The sequence below is a fragment of the Thunnus thynnus genome, chromosome 4 (genome assembly GCF_963924715.1).
Source record: "Thunnus thynnus chromosome 4, fThuThy2.1, whole genome shotgun sequence".
Taxonomy (NCBI): Eukaryota; Metazoa; Chordata; class Actinopteri; order Scombriformes; family Scombridae; genus Thunnus; species Thunnus thynnus.
Genome location: NC_089520.1, coordinates 11,726,489 through 11,745,311, shown reverse-complemented (window position 1 = coordinate 11,745,311; position 18,823 = coordinate 11,726,489). Strand labels below are relative to the sequence as shown.

At 40.4% G+C, this 18,823-nt stretch overlaps 1 protein-coding gene across 4 annotated transcripts; it reads left to right on the top strand.

Annotated features, from left to right (window-relative positions):
- The first annotated feature begins 4,370 nt into the window (after positions 1-4,370).
- Positions 4,371-17,258, top strand: LOC137181187 (potassium voltage-gated channel subfamily A member 10). 4 transcript variants are annotated; one of them, XM_067586711.1, is made up of 4 exons: positions 4,371-7,510; positions 7,918-7,993; positions 12,011-12,179; positions 13,466-17,258. In XM_067586711.1, the coding sequence occupies exon 4, from the start codon at positions 13,633-13,635 to the stop codon at positions 15,322-15,324; it is 1,692 nt and encodes a 563-aa protein (XP_067442812.1). In that variant the 5' UTR covers positions 4,371-7,510; positions 7,918-7,993; positions 12,011-12,179; positions 13,466-13,632; the 3' UTR covers positions 15,325-17,258. The 4 variants fall into 4 exon arrangements, with proteins under 4 accessions (XP_067442812.1, XP_067442811.1, XP_067442810.1 ...); XM_067586710.1 differs by having other exon boundaries at positions 4,371-7,993; positions 12,011-12,156; XM_067586709.1 differs by having other exon boundaries at positions 4,371-7,993.
- Positions 17,259-18,823: the final 1,565 nt, after the last annotated feature.

Below are 18,823 nucleotides of genomic sequence, written 5' to 3'. Positions count from 1 at the left end.
TGTTTATTGTGTGTCACTTTTTTCAAGTATGGGAGAAGTACACCTTGAAAATGAAATATATGCTCTCTGTTGTTTTTTTTTAAAAAATGTTTATCACATCACATTGTTCACGAGGTATTTAGTCTGCAAATTATTTGAGGGCTAATTTTAGCCCAAGAGGCGTCTGCACTGCTACAAAATGCCATGAATCGATCAAAAGCCTCTTTGTTGTTATTCTTAGGACATTCTGCGTCTTTGTAGCCACGGGCAGTGTGGAGGACATTTTCAAACGCCTCCTGGTATCTTCAGCTCCCTCCTCCCTTTAAGTGCACGGTATATGCTCCCTGCAGTTTGAAAGAGAGAGCAGGGTGTTCTATTAATAGCCTTTTTGTTGAAGAAAGAGATAGGAGGAGGAGGAGGAGGAGGAGAACGTGAGCTGAGGAGGAGACAGAGAGACGGGTGGAAAGGAGATGGAGAAGGCAAAAATCCTTGCAGAAATCCTTCACAGTTAACTTCCAATAGCACTATTATGACAATCATGTGTAACAATTGAGAAGAATGACACCTATTCTTTAGATAATCTGTAGATTATGTCTGTTTGAGAAATACTGAGGGGCTTGTTTGTTTCAGATGATACCAGCAGATGTAAACATGTCTAGCTATACCTTTTTTAGCTGATGTTTATTTGCTTGAATGTTCCTCTTTTCATCACAGCGATCCTCCTCACCTGTCACATCCACACCTGAGAACAGTTTATAGCTGCTGTCTCATCTGGTGCTGCATCTGCTATCTTTAGTCTGCCTGTGGTTTAACTAACTGGTTTGCCAGGGATGGTAGCGTGCCCACAGGAACACGGTCGAGCAGTCATACTGACTTGCACTGTGCTTACCAGCTTGTAATTAGGAGACCAGCGCCGTGGGACTTGCTGCTAATCTAACAGGGCTGCCCTGGCAGCAGACCACACCCCGTTATTAGGAGGTATTCAGCTTTACACTCATTAACTCCTGCCCTTGATAACAGTCGGTGAGGATTTTCTGCCCTCACCTGAAAAGCACTGCAGTGATGTTCCAGATGTTTAGATGGTTGCTTCTTTTAGCAGAGCAGTGGCTGTTTGGCTTGGAGTGTAGATAGATGTTCAGTTTTACTTGGAATCTTGTTTGTTCAGTGACGAGGAAAAAAGAAGAAGAAAGCATCACTGCCCTCTAGGGGTGTTGTTGCAGAAATGACACAAAGCTTGTGCCTCAGTCTCTTTATTGACACTGAGTCAGACTAAGAAAGCTTATTTTTTCTTGAAATCAAAACAATGTGGAGATATTCAGCATTAATCCTCTGCAGGTTTTCATTGTTTAGTCCAATTCTTTCTCTTCTAGTGGTGAGATAAGTAACAGTTTCCAGACACAATAGGACACATGTGTCCACCCCCTGCTCCCTCCAGAGTTATATGGAAGATCAATACTCTCATATTGTGTGATGGTCCCATTGAGTGGGTACGAGAGCACACACAGATTCTCCTCAACCCCCCCCTGGGGGTGACAAATGGGCCGGGTTAAGGTCAGCCAACCATGCATCCCATCTCACAGGGGACGGTGAACCTGTCAGAGCACACGGCACAACCAACGGACAGATGCTCTGGGGCTCATAAGCACACACAAAACCAGGAGACATGAAGTAATATGAAAGAGCCGACCAGTATGGAAATCCTCTTTTACATAATAACAAAGTGGGCTGAATAAACAAACGGGGGAGAGGTCACAGAGAAAACAGTGATTATCAGACTGCAGGACTCAATAAGCTTCACTACCAGGTGTCAATGTGGTGTTTGTACAGTACACAGCGGCCCTCTGACCTGAGATATGGAGGGGCTGGTAAACACTGAGCGTCATCCTTGTGGGGTTTAATCTGTGTAATGGAAGCCGCTTGACAATCCTGTGTCATCTGAGGAGACGACTTATGGAATCCAAAGGAAGCGAGTTCATGTTTAGGAGCCCTGAGCTGTTTTGTGCCTCAAGGTTAGAGGGTTAGTCTGAAGAGTGGCAAGATTTATGAATGAAAGGAAAAACAACACAGCAGAACAACAAAAAACGCTGTGAGGTGAGTATGTTGGAAATGTGTGAATATGGGGCAGGTTGCTGTTAAAAAGTCTGATATCCCTTTCTAATAAGTCACCATATAAAGAGTCTGTAAATTGGCTTATTTCATGGTTAATAACACATTTACTAATGCTTTATACATCATTTATATGCCACTGAGACTAACTTTTGGGTTGCAGGTTGTGAAAAAACCCTTTTGCTAGTGTTTAGCCCCTTGATTTTTCTTTTTTAGATAATTCTTTACTTCATTAAGTAGATGCTTTACTAACATACAGTACCATACAACTGGCACTGTAGGTAGACAGCTTACCATCTGGAAAAAACGTTAAGTGTATCTGGACCGTAGACTGTACCAAAGTCCATTTATTACCAACTTATCTAAGGAACAGTTTTAAAGTTTATTTTATTGAACGGCTAGCTTGCTGAAGTCTCTGCTTGTTGCGTAACAGCGTCACGGTGACAGCAAGACTTCTTCTAGTTTGGCACATAATCCCCTTAAAACCACAACCTGACGTATTTCACTTTTACACGTTAACAACATTTATAACTGCATTACTACCAAGCATAAAGAATGACCACCACACAGGGATTTTTCACAACCCATAAGGTGCCTATTTTGATGGCTTAACTGCTTTGTAAACAATTATTAATTATTTGTTAACCATTGAGCCATGATTTACTTACTACTATTTGAAAGCGATACCAAAAGTCTCATTTTGAAAATCTTAGAAACATTTTCATGTTATTTACCTTCTGAATATGCAGGGTGGTCAATAAGCTCTGGCTAAGAATGCAACATCTCAAAATATGGCATATAAACACCACACGACATGAACATTAAACATTCAACAAACATTCAAGAAACAAGCATTTCAGAAAACACTTTACAGCCGTCACCTCTCCAATGTTTGTATTTACAATGACAGTTTCCAACATGATGGTGTAGAGATACATGCGGGTTAAAATCACTTTATTCTTCAAACTATGCAAACACTGACTTTGTCACCCAAACTGTGTGTTATAACAAGTCAAAACCAGGCCAGTAAATCTTTGATTTAGGTCATTTCTCTTATCTTGATCACTTGACTTAAGGTGAAAATTGCATCCCTGCTGCTGACTACATCTTGTGGAGGCCATTTCCAACATCGCCAACCAGGGAAAGAATGTCAGAGGCTTTAAATATCCTGTGTGAGTTAATATTTTATCAACATCTCAGTCCCAAGGCCTCTTCCCCCCTTTTACATCCCACTTCCAACCCTGAGATTGTGCACAGAGCAGTAACGGGAAATCTGTAATGCCTCTACTGCATTGCATTTTGTTTAGACCAACAGCTCTTTTTAACCTCCCTCCAACTCAAACCTCATTTATGTTTATTTCTGCAACAAAAAAAAGTCAGAAATGCATGTTCTCTTATTGGAAACATTGGTGCTCTTATCACGGCAGATATGAAAGACCGTCTTATCATGACGATTAGAACAGAGAGGAATCATCTAGAGAAAATTGAATCTTGATGAAACAAGGACATTCAAATGTGCTTGATAAGCAGTCCAATTTCGAGTGACAAACAGAGAATCAGCTCAGCAGCAGAAGGAAGGCAGCGTCTCCGTGTGTGGGGGTGGGTGGGGGGTGGGGGGTTATGATGAATTGTCCCACTGCATTCACGGAGCTTATTCATTATGTATGCAATGATCTCTTGATGAAGAGATGTCCTCTTGCCTCGAACACAAGCGTCGTCATCACTTAGAGGATGACGACGCTTGTGTTCCTTTCCCCAAGTACGCTACAAAGACGGAAGACTACTTGTGTTAGACCTATAAAGACGTATACCTTAAAGGAAAAGTCTGGTTTATTACAATTTGGGCCTTGTTTTTGTAGTTTTGTCCATCATTCTTGTTGGTAATAATAACATTGTACTTGCATGTTAATTGCTCGGATCTAGGAATGTAGCTCAAAAGAAGTCAGACTGGACAAGAAACACGATCAGTCAGACAATGATGCAGGTTTTAAACAAGCCACCAGGTTAACCTATCTCCAAAAAAAGTGGTTTAGATATTTTTGGATAAATTGTTGGTTTGTTTACAAGCCTACAAGCTGTCTGATGGTTTCTTGCCTACTAAATTGCAAAAGCAAATAGTCAAGTCCATTTTTATTTATATATCTCAATATCACAATTCACAAATTTGCCACAGGGGGCTTTACAATCTGTACAGCAATACAACATCCTCTATCCTTAGACCCTCAATTCAAATAAGGAAACCAACCCACCCCCAAAATCTTTTAATGGGGAAAATGGAAAAAAAAACAAAAAAAAGGCAGGGGCACATACATTTAGAAGGAGACGTAATGCCACTCAAATTACATTTACTATCAACATAATGAGAAAATGTTGTTAATTAATGTATCTGGCAGGTCACAAAAGTCTGATACCGAATGTTTGAGTAAAATGTTCAGTGACAACGTGTTTCATTTTTATCAGTATTGTATTACAATATCTGCTGACAATATCATATCTGTAACTATATACAGCAATATTAAACTTTTTATGGTTATGTTTAGGCACTGCAAGCACTTGATTAAGGGCAAGGAAAGATGGTTTGAGTGTAATACACAATTAAGCCTGCAGTGACTTGAAGCAAACATGTCGATTAACATATAAGCGAAACCACAATCTTTCAAACCAAAGTATTTTTGTTGCCTAAATCTAACCACTAATTATGTCTGTCAAGGCACTGAGATCGGGAAAACAAGAGATTGAATTTGAACAGTATTCAAACGTTGCATTTGTGAATATTGTAGTGGTCAAAATGCAATCAAATTACCAAATCCAGCTAACAAAAGGTGAACTTGAGGCTTTTGGGGCCCTGGACAGTCGTGGTTACCTTGACCATAACTAACTGATAAAAGTCCCAAGTTGGGATAATAAACCAGAATTATCCTTTAACTGTAATGTATTCACTGTACTAGCTGACCCAAAAATAAAACAGTAAAAAGTGAATGTGTATATGATCATATGTGAAATGGGAGCTGGTTGCCGGCTGACATAATGGGGTTCCTGGGTGGAACATTCATATCAGGTGCAGGAGGAGAGACAGTGAGGGCGGTTTAGCAGCTCGCCTTTATATATTATTCATGTATGATCAAAGAGAGTGATCCAGTAGAAACCTCTCGGAGGTGAAAAGTGCCTTAAAGAAATCATGTTATATCATGTATGCTATTCATACCTCTACAGACTTTACACACAGTGGGATGAAATAATATTTCAAACACAGAATACAGAGGATACATGTTGTTCTGTGATTTATACAGGAACAGAGGCAGCTGTGAACACAGTGAGTTTATCAATAAAACACCATTAGCCCATTTGTTTTTTATTGGAACCATACTAAAGTGTGAAAATATTGCTACTATCACTTCTGGGATGTTAAAGATTTATAGCCTGTCTATTCTCCCGTAGCAGCAAACCATGCAGCCACACAGCAGCAACAATGGCCGACTAGAAGACACCCAGTGTTTAGAGGTGAATACCTGTCCGTCTGTCCCCAGTAACATGGCAGTGATCAGGGCTTTTCAGCACCTTTGAGACACAGACGCACGGGGTATCTGATTCCTGCACGTACTAAATACATGGAGGCTGAACAAGGGAACCAGAGACCTCACGAGGAGTCAGCACATGGCTTTGGTGCAGAAATATTTTATAAGCCGGCAAGAAATGGTGTTCCAGGAGAGTATATTAGCAGCAGGGAATTCCACGATGGGTATTGTGTGGGTTTTTAAAGCTGCAATCCTGTGATAAGGATATTGGCCTCAAATGACAAGAGACTGCATTATGTAGAATTTATACACTGAATGTTAATTATCTTTATTAGGGATAAAATGATTAGTAGTTTACTATGTTCATATTTGAACAAATATTGGATATTGGCCTGGCAATATCATCAACCACAAATATAATCAGTTATTCCTGGACTGTGTTTACCTAATGATAATCCTGCCTTGCACATTTTAATTTCATCCTTTGATTGCACAAAGAATTGGAGGTGTTGTGCAACTACCTTTTGAAAATAATAAGAATGATTTTTAGCAGCCTGAAGAGTTGAATTATTCAGTCAGTATTTCACAAGAGAAACGCTAAAAGTCAAGTAAAGGTAAAAAATAAAATAAAATAATTTTGTGTGATAGAAACATTTTTCTCTGTCCTAATAATTCACAGATGTCTGACTATTTTTTGATGTAAAGTCGCTCCAGTGAAATTTGTTTTGTGGATTATCAAGAGTAATGTAGACGCTGATTTTGGAAAGACACGTAAAGAACAGTTCAGCGTTGTACAAAATATTGTTTCACTATTTTTACACGGAAATGCAGCAAACAAATGTAAGAAATGCATTTATAATACAGTCTATTTACATGTAAAGTGATTTTATCCCAACTTGGTTTTACGCCTTTTTCTTTGAATGCCACTTAAATCACTGAAAATATGAATTATTCACAGATATAAATGAGATACTGTGTGAAAGTCCCACATCAGCACTTTCAACTGGGTTTCTCAGCTTATTTCTAGATGATGAAGTTGTTATTGACCTGAACTGTCCTGATATATGATATGGTATGAATCATACTTATATTAGCACTCAAAACTTCATCATTTTGTTCTAGCCAGTAATATACATGTCATGGTGGACTAAACAAACTGCATCAATGTGATGATCTGCTCCGCACTGAAAAGGATGCAGGTTAAGGAAACTTTTACTGTTTAAAAAATGATGTATTCAATCTATCAACCTCCACTAACTTTCAACAAAGAGTAAATGAACAATAGAAAGGGCAGAGAGGTGAACACACAGTGAAAAACTGGCATGTGACCAGTGAATCCTACGCATGAGAGTGAAATATGATCGAGAGTCAAACAAGAGCACCTGGCAGGCAGACGGACAGGTTCAGGACTTCACTAGCGATGAGAAAAATGAGCCCCATGCTGCACAAACAGAAGTTAACTTAAGTTTCTGGCACGTTACACTGACAGGGGGACAAACAGACAGGTGAAAGGAACAGGCTTCTATTCAGAAATAACAAAAGAATTTACAGGTTTCACGTGACATCTATTGTGTCGAGGCTCTACTGTATGTTGCTGCACTATTTGATACGTCCTAAGAATAGGTGCAACAACAAAAAAACAAAAAAAACCCACAATGTAGACAGGGAGAATTAAGAGAATTTGTTTATTTGCGTGTAACCAAATCGTTTCAAACTGTGTTGTTGTTGGAAACATCTGTCTTGTTTATGGAGTATTTAACTGTAACTGCCCTGCCTTCTGTCAAAACATCACGCTTTAGAGAGATTTACAGCCGCTCCTTAAGACTCAGTGCCAGTGTCTGGCCGGATATTTAATCTAAGAGGATGCGTGAGTGAGTTTAGACAAGCTTCTTTCACCGCTGGATAACAAGGTAAATTCAATTTAATGTTTTGAATTTAATGACTAGTACAATACAGTGTTATTAAGTAATACAATGCTGAAAGTTAAAGAAGACAAATTAAAAAAAATACTGTTGTTTTTAAACAGATACTGTTAAATTAAATGAATAAAACTAACAAAGTGCTGCTGATGATTATTTTGATTACTGTTATTTTTTGTGTAGTCATGGTGATAGTGGTTTTCATTGCTAGCAGTCATAGTTTACGTCTTTAGAGTTACAATGCTGATGTTTTTATGTCTTTTTTTTTTTTTTTTTGTCTTATCATCATAGATAAATATTTAGAAATGCAGCCATGTTTCACTTGCATGAATCTCACAGCTAATTTCTTCCTCATCATAATGTTTTGTACACTACAACGGGCCATATGGGGACATGAGGAGGAGGCTCCGTGTAACTCAGGAGGCTTTGGATGAGCTTGGAGCGCCCGCAGCTATGGAACCTCCCTGTCCAACGGTGAGCCATGTTGATGTATGGCATTCAGCCTCCCCTGTGTTGTTGTTTTTGTTGTTGTTGGAAGATATTTCTCCCCCACTGTGCGTTTTCTGTGTGTGTGTTTCTTTGAAGGAATCAACAGAGGGTTATACATTTATAGCATTTATCAGTTGATACTAAAGGAGTGTTATGGGCTCTAACAGCAGTAGAAGGGCAGAGAAATAAATATAACTTGGTCAGAAAGTGTAATTTAATCAGTGAGTTTAAACCACTGAGGATTGCTGTGTTAAATGTTGTGGCTGACTGTGATTGGTTTGCTGTGAACGCTCGCCTCCTCCCCTACCGTGAAAGGTCCAAAGAGTCATCCAAGATTAGCACTTGTCTTTTGATTAGTGGTGCTGGAAACAATCCAGACATTTCAATTAAGTCTGTAGTATTTAGTCCACACTGTTCATCTATGAGGGTGATTCTCCGGGCTCATCTCCTGTGTTGCATAATCTCCTTAGTGAAGTAGCAGCCCTCACAGTCAGCACAGGCGTCTCTATCAGCTATCAGCTAGACCAAATCCTCAGTCCAAACAAAAGGGAAGTGTTCACCCACAGAGGACAGAAAAATTACTTCGATAGCTATTATTCCATCAAAAATGTCCCCCTCCAGTCAAAAATATGTTTCGCTTATTGTTAATTCACTTGGACGTTTGATCGTCATTATGCAGAATGATGTATGTACGACTTCAACACTAGAAGGCTGTTTTCATATTCATCTGCTGAAGGGGGATTGTTTCTCTGTGCTCACCTTAATCTGAGTTTAACACATGTACGTATGTACAAGATAATTTTGTTACATCACAACTAGTGTGGAAGCCAGTGGTTGTCGAATATGCGACTTGAAATGTCCAGTGCACATGTACTGAGAATAGAAGTAGAGGACATAGAGCAAATTTGCAACCAGCCCTTTTCAATGAGGGAGAAGGAGTCATTTTAAGGAATTTTAACTTGTTAATTTAACTTTTTTATGGGGGAAACCGTGTTAGATGCAATTATTATTTAAAACTGAGTATTCGTGTCTTAAAACATGTCTGGAGGGGATTTTTAAAGGACAGGTTCACAATTTTTCAAGTCTGTGCCAAAACAACAGTCAGGTGCCCAAATGATCATTGACACATGTTTTTCTTAATGTAATCACTCCTCCTGTTCATACTGACCATTAGAAGATTCCTTTTAAGGCACTTTCAATGTAAGTGATGGGGGATAAAAATCCACAGTCCTCTTTCCATTCAAAAATTTAAAAGTTTACTTGAAACTAGTATGAGCTTCTGTAAATTAGTCAAATAAATTTGATATCTTCCAAAGTTAATGTCTTAATGGTACCAAATTCCTTGTTTTTGTTACGATTGTTCTACTGCAGCTGAACAGGAAAACACTGTTGAGACACAGAGAGATAATTTTATACTAAAAAGACTGCAACTGTGGAAGACATCCACTTTATTTGACTAACCTAGACTGCTGAAGCCTTATATCATATTCAGATAAACTTTAAAACACATTTTTGTGGATTTTGTCCCCCATCATTTACATTATAAGCTCATTAGTAGGGGATCATCTAATGTTCAGTTATGAACAGGAGGGATGATTTCAGCAAGAAAAAACTGCTTCAGTGTTCATTTGGTCACCTGACTGTTGTTTTAAGACAGACTTGAAAAAATGTTAACATGTCTTTTAAGGATTTGTAATACGTGACACACTTTTTTTGCAATAAGGCTGTTTATAGTGGCCCATTTCCAGAACGTAAAGATGTGACCCTCTTGTGATCCTGACTACATATGAAATGAACCCACAAGGGGGTCTCAAACCTGAGACTGAGAAACTCATCTTACTTAAGGCCACTGACAATAAATCTATATGCACTTGTGGCACTCTGTGAGGTTTTGGATGCCACTTTATCTTAGCTAACACTACATTTTGAGCTGTTTGGAGGCTGATATACTGTAGCTGTCGATGCCCTTGTAGATGTGCTCCTGACCCAACCTTGTAGGTTATTTGCAATGAGAAGAACCTCTGCTGCAATATCTAGGATTACTAGACTAGAATAACCAGCTGCTTTTACAACTGCTATAAGATTACTAGGCTGGAATACATAATCCTTGCTACCTGACATGCACTTTGAAATCCTGTCACCCTTAATGGATGAGCATATTAGCTTTTCAGATAGAATTACTTAGATCATGTGCACCAGATGAGTAGCCCACAGCTTTTGTTACTTTGTCATATCCAACCCAGCTGGCATCTAAAGACATCATGGTTTAAAATTAATATCCATGTGCATTCATTTAATTCATTTCTGGAACACATCTGGAGCAAAAGAAACATCAAAATAAGAGCAATACACACATTTTTGTTTTCTCAACAACAGTTACTATTCCTATCAGGCATCCGTGGCTCAAAGTCAAGCTCTATAAAGGTGCGGTAGGTGTTTATACCTGTGCAGCGTCAGTATAGTTCACACACAAGTATGCTGATGGAGAAATTGCTTTGTCAACACAGTCTGTTAACGGGTAAGGTGACAGTGTCATCAAGGGAAGGGAGGAGGGATGGATGATAGATCAAGTACTGCGTGGAAGGACAGAGGGAGGGGCGTTATCCCTCTGGTACCCTGTCAGGACTCCTGAGGCGAGTGACACTGCAGTGGCTGCAGTCCATCTCATGAAGCTCATATCTCACCCGTTTACCCCCCCTTTCTCACTTTTACTGACACAAATCGTTTTGCAGGGGAATGAATCGATTATTTACCCTCTCAGTCCGGTCTATGGTCGCCCCCTCGCTGTCCATCTTCCTGTCTCTCTTTGCCTGTAGCAAATTCTATTATGAAGTGTTTAAGTGGCAGGTCATGCCTCAGCTTACTGCGTTCTCAATGACACGTGCAGGACATTGCAGGATCACACAAGAGAAAGATCCCTCTATATCGAGGATGTTGAGTCAGCTGAGTGATGTTTGTGTGTGTGCACATGCTCGTCCCTGCGTCCTTATACTGTGTACTGTATGTGTACGGGTTCATATTTATAGATGCACATGTGCGTAATGTTCCCATGAGCACACATCATGAGGATTCCTATAGCTGACTGTGTCCGATGATGTATAGCAAACCGTCAGCTTGTAAAGTCTTGAAACAGTTTCCTATGACCTTGAAGCCGTGTGCCCGAGCCTGCAGTGGTGCTGCTCACGCTGCAATGTTACAGGGGACCAGCAGACAGCCAGCTCCTGGCTGCAGCACAACGAGAGTGAGATGAGGGAATGATTTCTGACTGCAGTTAACTGGTTCTCTAGGTAACACAATATTCAACCTATGTTGCCAAATTGGCCGCCCTTCTGAAAAAGTACAAGATTAACTTTGATTAAAGTTCTTGCTCCCCGAGAGAAATCAGCAGCGCTAAATAAAGGAACTGTTGCCTTTCTTTAATAGGAATTTTTACCTTTTAATTAAGTTTGTCATGTTTCTTCAAAGCCATAAAGCTACTTTATAAATCTGACAAACCCTCTACTGCTGGCACAAAGGTGCTTGAGCTGGCAGGGACAACAGAAATGAAAAAAACAAACCCATATACAGGATTTTCTTGGAAAAGGACTGTTTTTACTCTTTCTCAACCTAATAAAACCTCTCACAAATCTATACCGAACACCTCAAGGGGAAATGTGCCCAATATAAATTACCCCTGTGAAAAATTCAAGTATTTACTGTATCAATAAAATTGATTGTAATGTACTGCCTAATTCTTGAAAGGTTGGCTGGAGATTTCAGGAAACATTTGGAAAACATCTATGACAGTTAAAAATCAATATGATTTCATAGAATACTGATATGACATGAAATGACAGCATTCATCACTAAGGACGTAAACAAGAGAAAGCTGAAACCCCTGAGCAGATGTGTGCTGCTGCAGGTATTGAGAGCTATGACAAGTACTGTAACGGGTGAAGAATACAGTAATCCCCAAGGTTAGGGTGGATTGGATGATCCTGCATGTGGATGCTTACTCTGCAGGAAAGGGGGGAAAGAATGGGTCCCACTCTCCCTTCGCCACGTCAAACAGCGATTGGCTCCTGCAGAGTAAATCTCCTATCAGAGAGCTACCTAGACGTCCTCACTTATCCCACTGACGGAGGAGGGAACAGGGAGAACAAAGCCAGGTGACCCCCACATTCAAAATACAGTGAGTTGTTTGCGCGTGTGTGTTTGTCTGTTTGTGTGCGCGCATGTGTATGTTTGTGAGTGTGTGTGTGGGTACCTCTGGCATCTCTGGTTTCGTATAGGGTGTTAAATTACCCAATGGGAGCTTTAATAGAGCTAGAGACACTCTTGATTGTGAGTCTGGATGAGGGAGAGGGTGAAGGGAGGAAGGGGGAGCAGAGCGGAGCTGCCAGGCAGGATAGAGAGGGCACGACCACTTCTATAGCACCAAGGACTCGGGTAAGTGGTGCGGACATCTGCACACAGCTGGATTTAAACTTTTTTAATTCACCGTTTATCGGCATGTGTTTGTAAGTGCTTTGAGGTTACGATCTGATTAGGGTAATGATGTCGCTGTTTATGTTGTGGCTTTCAATGTCAGCTCGGTGTGAAAAGTTCATTCAGATTTAAGATTTAAGCAGCAAAAAACCATTCTTAAATAAAAAGAATTGGCTTTCAGAAGCAATTAAAAGTGCCTAAGATGCAAGGATGTATACTTAATCGCACTTTTCAGTTCTATGCATCTGCATCTGCATCTGTCCTTTCTCTTGGACTTAGTAACCTCTCTTTGCAGACACGGTGCAATCAATACACTTATTTTTTGCACAGGCCCTATCACGATGTCCTTACATAAGAAGATTCAATTCTATATCCTGGACTGTTACTTTAGCTACTACAATGCAAGTGGAAATAGAACCAGATGAGTCTCCCTGAGTGCGAAGGGCCCTCGGTGTCAAGTGGACACAGAGGTTGCAGCTTAAAAGTGTGTGTTAGGATTTGGTTACCTTTCCGAACCAGACAAATGGAATGATGAATGGCTACTTAGAGATAAAGTAAACGTGATGCTGATAGACTGGAGTCTGTAGTTAGAGACTGATGTTTGTTGAAACGTTTAAATATTAAGAAGAGGAAAATGCGTTTCAGTTTTGATGAGTTTCTGCTTTCAGTCGTAAACGGAAGGTTCAGAGATTTTCCACAAGGAACTGAAACATGTTCAGCTTTTCTAGCAAATGATCAGCAATAATACTATCCATACCTCGTGTAAGCACTTTGACAGCCGAACCTGCTGAGTTTGTGCTTTCGTTTAGGTCAGGAGAGAGAACTGAGGGGGGAAAAAATAACAGTACAGGCACAGTATAAGATGGCAGGTTCTCTGCTGATGCAAACAGGAGCTGACAGAAAAGTCTCTTTACCAACAAAACTATATTGCACCATTTAACAAAACATAACACAACTTTGCTTTTTTTTTTTTTACTCCCTCTTTTACAGATTACACAGATGACTGAATCAAAAAGTAGCATACAGCTGCCTGAATGATAACCAGGAGGAGGGAGACCCTGGCAGGATTCAGCGTGGCACTGGTTGTGGTGTCCCCTCTGTCTCCTGCAGCCAAACCAGGCTGATAGACAAGGCTGTGGATAGCAACAAGGACGGTGATGGAGGTGCCTCTAGTTAATTTTGAGAACATGGATGATGTCGGCATCAACCTGGGTGACCCGAATGACTCTGGGTACCCGACCTCACCCCCCTCAGAAGCCCCGGATCAGAATCTTTTAACCCGTCGTCTGACGTCTCCTCATCAGTCGCCTCACAGAGGACGACGTAGGCATCATTCCGGTCAAGAGGGGTTGTCACCCTCCACTCCCCCAACTCTGACCACCAAAGCGAATTCCAGCAGCGGCAGTTTGATCTCTAATCTGAAGCTCCTGATCAACAGTGAGTCTCCAACTGACAGCGTCTTCAGTAAAATGGTGAAGGATTGCTATGAGAATGAAGATTTGTTTGAAAAGCAATGCATGGAAGAAAAAGATGAGAAGGTTGTCATCAACATTTCAGGCCTGATGTTCGAGACCCAGCTCAGCACCCTGAATAGGTTCCCCGAGACGTTGCTCGGTGACCCCATGAAGAGGATAAGCTACTTCGACCCAATGAGAAACGAGTACTTTTTTGACAGAAACCGACCATCCTTTGATGGTATTCTGTACTACTATCAGTCAGGGGGGAGAATCCGCAGACCGGCCAATGTTCCCTTAGATGTTTTTGCAAATGAAATTGTTTTCTATGAGTTGGGTCATGAAGCAATGGAGCAGTTCCGTGAAGATGAAGGGTTTATCAAAGAGCCAGAGGTTCTTTTACCCACCAACGAACTCCAACGACAATTCTGGCTCCTGTTTGAGTACCCAGAGAGCTCCAGTGCAGCCAAATCTGTAGCTTTGGTTTCTGTGTTTGTCATCGTCATTTCCATCTTCATCTTCTGCCTAGAGACTCTGCCAGAGTTCAGGGAGGACAATGACTTTGTCCCAGGCGTAACCCAAATCATCAACGGGACCCAAGACGGTTCTGCCCCTCATCCTGCCGCAAAAGACTTGATGGCGTATATCACAGACCCATTTTTCATTGTGGAGACTATTTGCATCATTTGGTTCTGCTTTGAAGTCGGTGTCCGTTTTGTGGTCTGCCCCAGCAAAAGTGACTTCTTCAATAACATCATGAATATCATTGACATAGTCTCTATAATTCCCTACTTTGTAACCCTGGGAACAGAGCTGGCTACGACCCCTGATGATGATGTGAACTCTGGTCAGAACATGTCCCTGGCAATCCTAAGGATCATCCGACTTGTGAGAGTTTTCCGAATTTTCAAGCTCTCCCGACACTCGAAAGGGCTTCAGATCTTGGGGCAGACCTTGAAAGCCAGTATGCGGGAACTTGGGTTGCTCATCTTCTTCCTTTTCATAGGAGTCATCCTATTCTCAAGTGCCATCTACTTTGCAGAAGTGGATGAGCCCCAGACACAGTTTGTTAGCATCCCTGACGGCTTCTGGTGGGCTGTGGTGACAATGACCACTGTGGGATACGGAGACATGTGCCCCATCACAATGGGAGGCAAAATGGTCGGCACCCTCTGTGCCATTGCTGGTGTCCTGACCATTGCCTTGCCTGTCCCTGTCATCGTCTCCAACTTTAACTATTTTTACCACCGTGAGACCGAGCAGGAGGAGAAACAGGTGATGGATGCAGCTGCAGAGGCTGCCCAGAAAATGTCAGCTGCAAACAAATACGGAAGCACACCTTCGCTGAACAAAAGTAACGGTACCTGGCAGAATGAGAAAAACGGCATGCACTGATAGAAAAACAACAGTATTTATATCAAGGGCATGAAAAAACGTACGGATAAATCAAACATATCCTGGAGTGAGAGGCAGTGGGTGATATCTTTCTCACTATTTTGTACTCCAAACATGGCAGCATTTGTGCACATTACTACAGTATTAAGAGGCACTGTGTGGTGAGACAGCCTTTACACGAGTCGTCTGTCTACTTGTGGATGTGTCAAAGTGCAATTAACACAACTCAGCAACCATTATGTCAGTTAACTTTGAGGAACAGAACTGAAAGGTATAATTAAATTATCTTCCATCCGGTGCAATTTGAAGAAAAATGGCTCTTTTGTAGCAAAGACAAACATCTCACCTTGAAAATACTGATAGTTTGAGTAAATATAGAAGTGAAAGGCAAAGAAAGTTGTGAATTTGACCCAACTGTCCTTGCAGTCTGTGACTTTATCCCACAGAAGAAAAAGAAACCAATACCGGGTTTGATAATCGTAGCATTTAAACCGGAAGTACACTCTGAGCTCATATTACATCACAGTTCCATGTTAGTCTACACTTTGTCATATTCAGCAAATCGAGATAGAACTTGGCATGACTTTCAAGGGCAGGCGAATGTGTCCAGTGTAAGGCAAGAGGACCGCAGCGCACACATTGTCTTATCAGCGAATCTATAGTTGCGAATGCTCAGCCTGCAGCACTTCTTCCAAAAGACGCAGCGTAACAATATCTGTATGATGAATAGTTGGCACTTTTGCATGTCCGCTATTAGTCTTGTAGATAGGCTGCAAAATATAAATCAAACCATGAAACTGCTTCATATTGACTGTATAACTTATTATAGCACATGCAGTAGTTGCATGCAACAGATTCTGTTATTAAAGTCACCTGTTATTTTTTTATTACATGGCATTTTGCACCAGATTATGCTGATTTAGCTGTACATGCTATCAACTTCTAACATTATAATGTGAATTTACCCTTTAAAAACCATATCATGTCATTGCACTGAAAGTTTTTTTTCCACATATCTCTTAAGCACTTTTGGAGCTTTTCACCATCAGCTGTTGGCAGGAAAAAAAATATTTATTTGAGTGTATTGAAATGTGAGATGAGATATATATTTGTGATCAGACTGAGATAAAAGAGGAGACAGAGAGGACGAAAGCAACTTTGCACTCTTATATTTGAACGTTTCTCCATTTACATTTGTTCTGTCATTTTTATTGCATGGCTTAGTTTGCTGAAATGAGGTTTAACTCTTACTCTCAGTAACTGAAAGTTTGACATATTTATTGTAGCTAAATATAATATAGCATTTTAATCATATAGTGATAATTGTTGTATTCCATGTCATAGAGAAAAGCCAATTGGATTTTAAACAAATATGACAACAAATGACGGAAAGTACACGTTTGTGTCTCACCAGGAAAACATGAATCAGTACTATACTGTATATGCATGCCACATTTCAATCTTGAGAATGTACTGTATGTGAGTTTATTATACATATAAATACAGCTTGTATAGAAATGGCAGTGGGTGTAGTTGTAACTCGATCAATGCCTTTCTAATAATCCTACGATATGCAATAACGATGACATGTGGGTGGAAAACAGAAACAAACGTGTTGTGTTTTTCACCCGTGGAAAGAGCAATACTTGTAATTAATGAAAACGAAATGCAATTAAATGCAAAGGTGACATCAGTTAGTCACGTGGGTACTCAGCACTTTACTATGTTATGAAGCACTTATGGTTTGAGCACTGTTACTGTATGTGTCAGCATTGTACAGTATATGGTGTCATAATTTGCTATGTTTTAATTATTCTGTAAAGAGTGCCTTTCATTAAACATGTATCCTAACTGAGTGAAGTTTCCTGCTGATGAATTCCTGGGATAAACTGCACCTGTGACATCATTACATTGCACAAATTTAAAGTACGCACAAAAATATGTTTGTCGTTTTGTTACTTCAGTTGGATGTTTGAGCTTCACTGTGCAGAATGATGTATGTCCAGAGTTTGACACTAGAGGGCTGTTTTCACATTCGCAGGATTTGTGACATCACTAGTCTGGAAGCCGATCGTGGTCCAGTATGCAACTTACACACGTGTGACGTGGAAAGAATTGACTTTTCAGTGAAGTAAGCGGCATCTTCTGTCCAGGACTTAAAAACTTTGAAACTAAAAACATTTTCATATCTATAGATTCAGGATTTTTCAATGAGGGAGAAGGAGTAGATGTCATTTTAAGAATTTTTAATGAGATAATTGCACATTTTTTGTGGAAAAACCACATCAGACACAAATGATAATTCGGTGCAGAGTTCCTTTATAGGTCTTAAAATATGTCTGAAGGGGATCTTTAAAGTTTTGAAACTTTTTTTCCCGTGTTTAACAGTAATCCTGATGAATGGAGGTGTGAGTGTCAGTGTATGGCTTCAGGGCTGAATACTCATTATCACCTTATGTTAGCTGTTATTAACGCCTTCTCGCTGCTGGTTCTCAGTACTGATATCATGATGGCATCCCTCCCTCTCTGTCTCTCTATATATCTCTCAATCCCAGTGCCTATAAGAGCGTGTCACTTCACAACATGAAAAAATAGCTGGGTTCATTTTTTTTTTTTTTTTTTTTTTCCAAATATCTGGTGTCATGGTGGAGATGACAGCCTGGAGGAGCAGACGTTTCTGCTGTGTGTTCAGTAATAAGCCTGTTATCCAATGAAGAAAATGATACAGCCTGGCTAAAAATAGGTAGGAAGATCAGGAGGGATAATCAAATTGCGTGAAAATGCAACAGACGGAAAAATATTGAGTCATATTGAGGAGTTTTTGTTTTGTTGTGTGCGATATCAGTCATCACTGTGGAATACAAACATCTTTCAGCTCTTCACTAGATGGAGAAGTTCTAGTGCCGTGTGCCCGACAATGCCTTGGACTGGGATAGCTTCTAAGGCAAAAGCACCAAATTAAATATGCAGACCAAATTAATCTTTTATAAGATTATCTATCTTGACCTCCAAGGCTAGAAGCTGGCTGTTTCACTTGATGCTTTACTGTCCCATAAAGTCACATCAAGGACAAACACTCGGTTGATAAGTTTAAACATTACGTAAGTCTGATCTGTGCACATTTTGTATGTGTCATGCATGTGATTTTAGATTTTCTGAGCTGCCTCAGTAAGATGAAGCTGTTAAGTCATTTCCTGTTGAGACACACTGGTTTTGTTTTTACAGATCTGTCAGTCTTGTCAATAGTTAACAGTCAGGTCAGCGAGCTGCCCTTCTGCCCGGCTGATCACTGATTGAACAGTGATATCCCGAAGACGAGGCCTGATAGCATTTTAGCATTTAACAGACAGGTGGCTCTCGCAAGGTCAAAGACAATGTGAGGCTGTCATTTATAATTCATCGGGTGTTCCACGAAGAGATCACATCCATCCCGCCTTTGATAAAGATTCACCCAAAGAAATCCATTCAAAGACCAGCAGATGGTCCAATCAGTGTGACA

Excerpts from the sequence above, each read along its gene's own strand:
- LOC137181187 (XM_067586711.1), top strand. The coding sequence starts at position 13,633 with ATGGAGGTGCCTCTAGTTAATTTTGAGAACATGGATGATGTCGGCATC.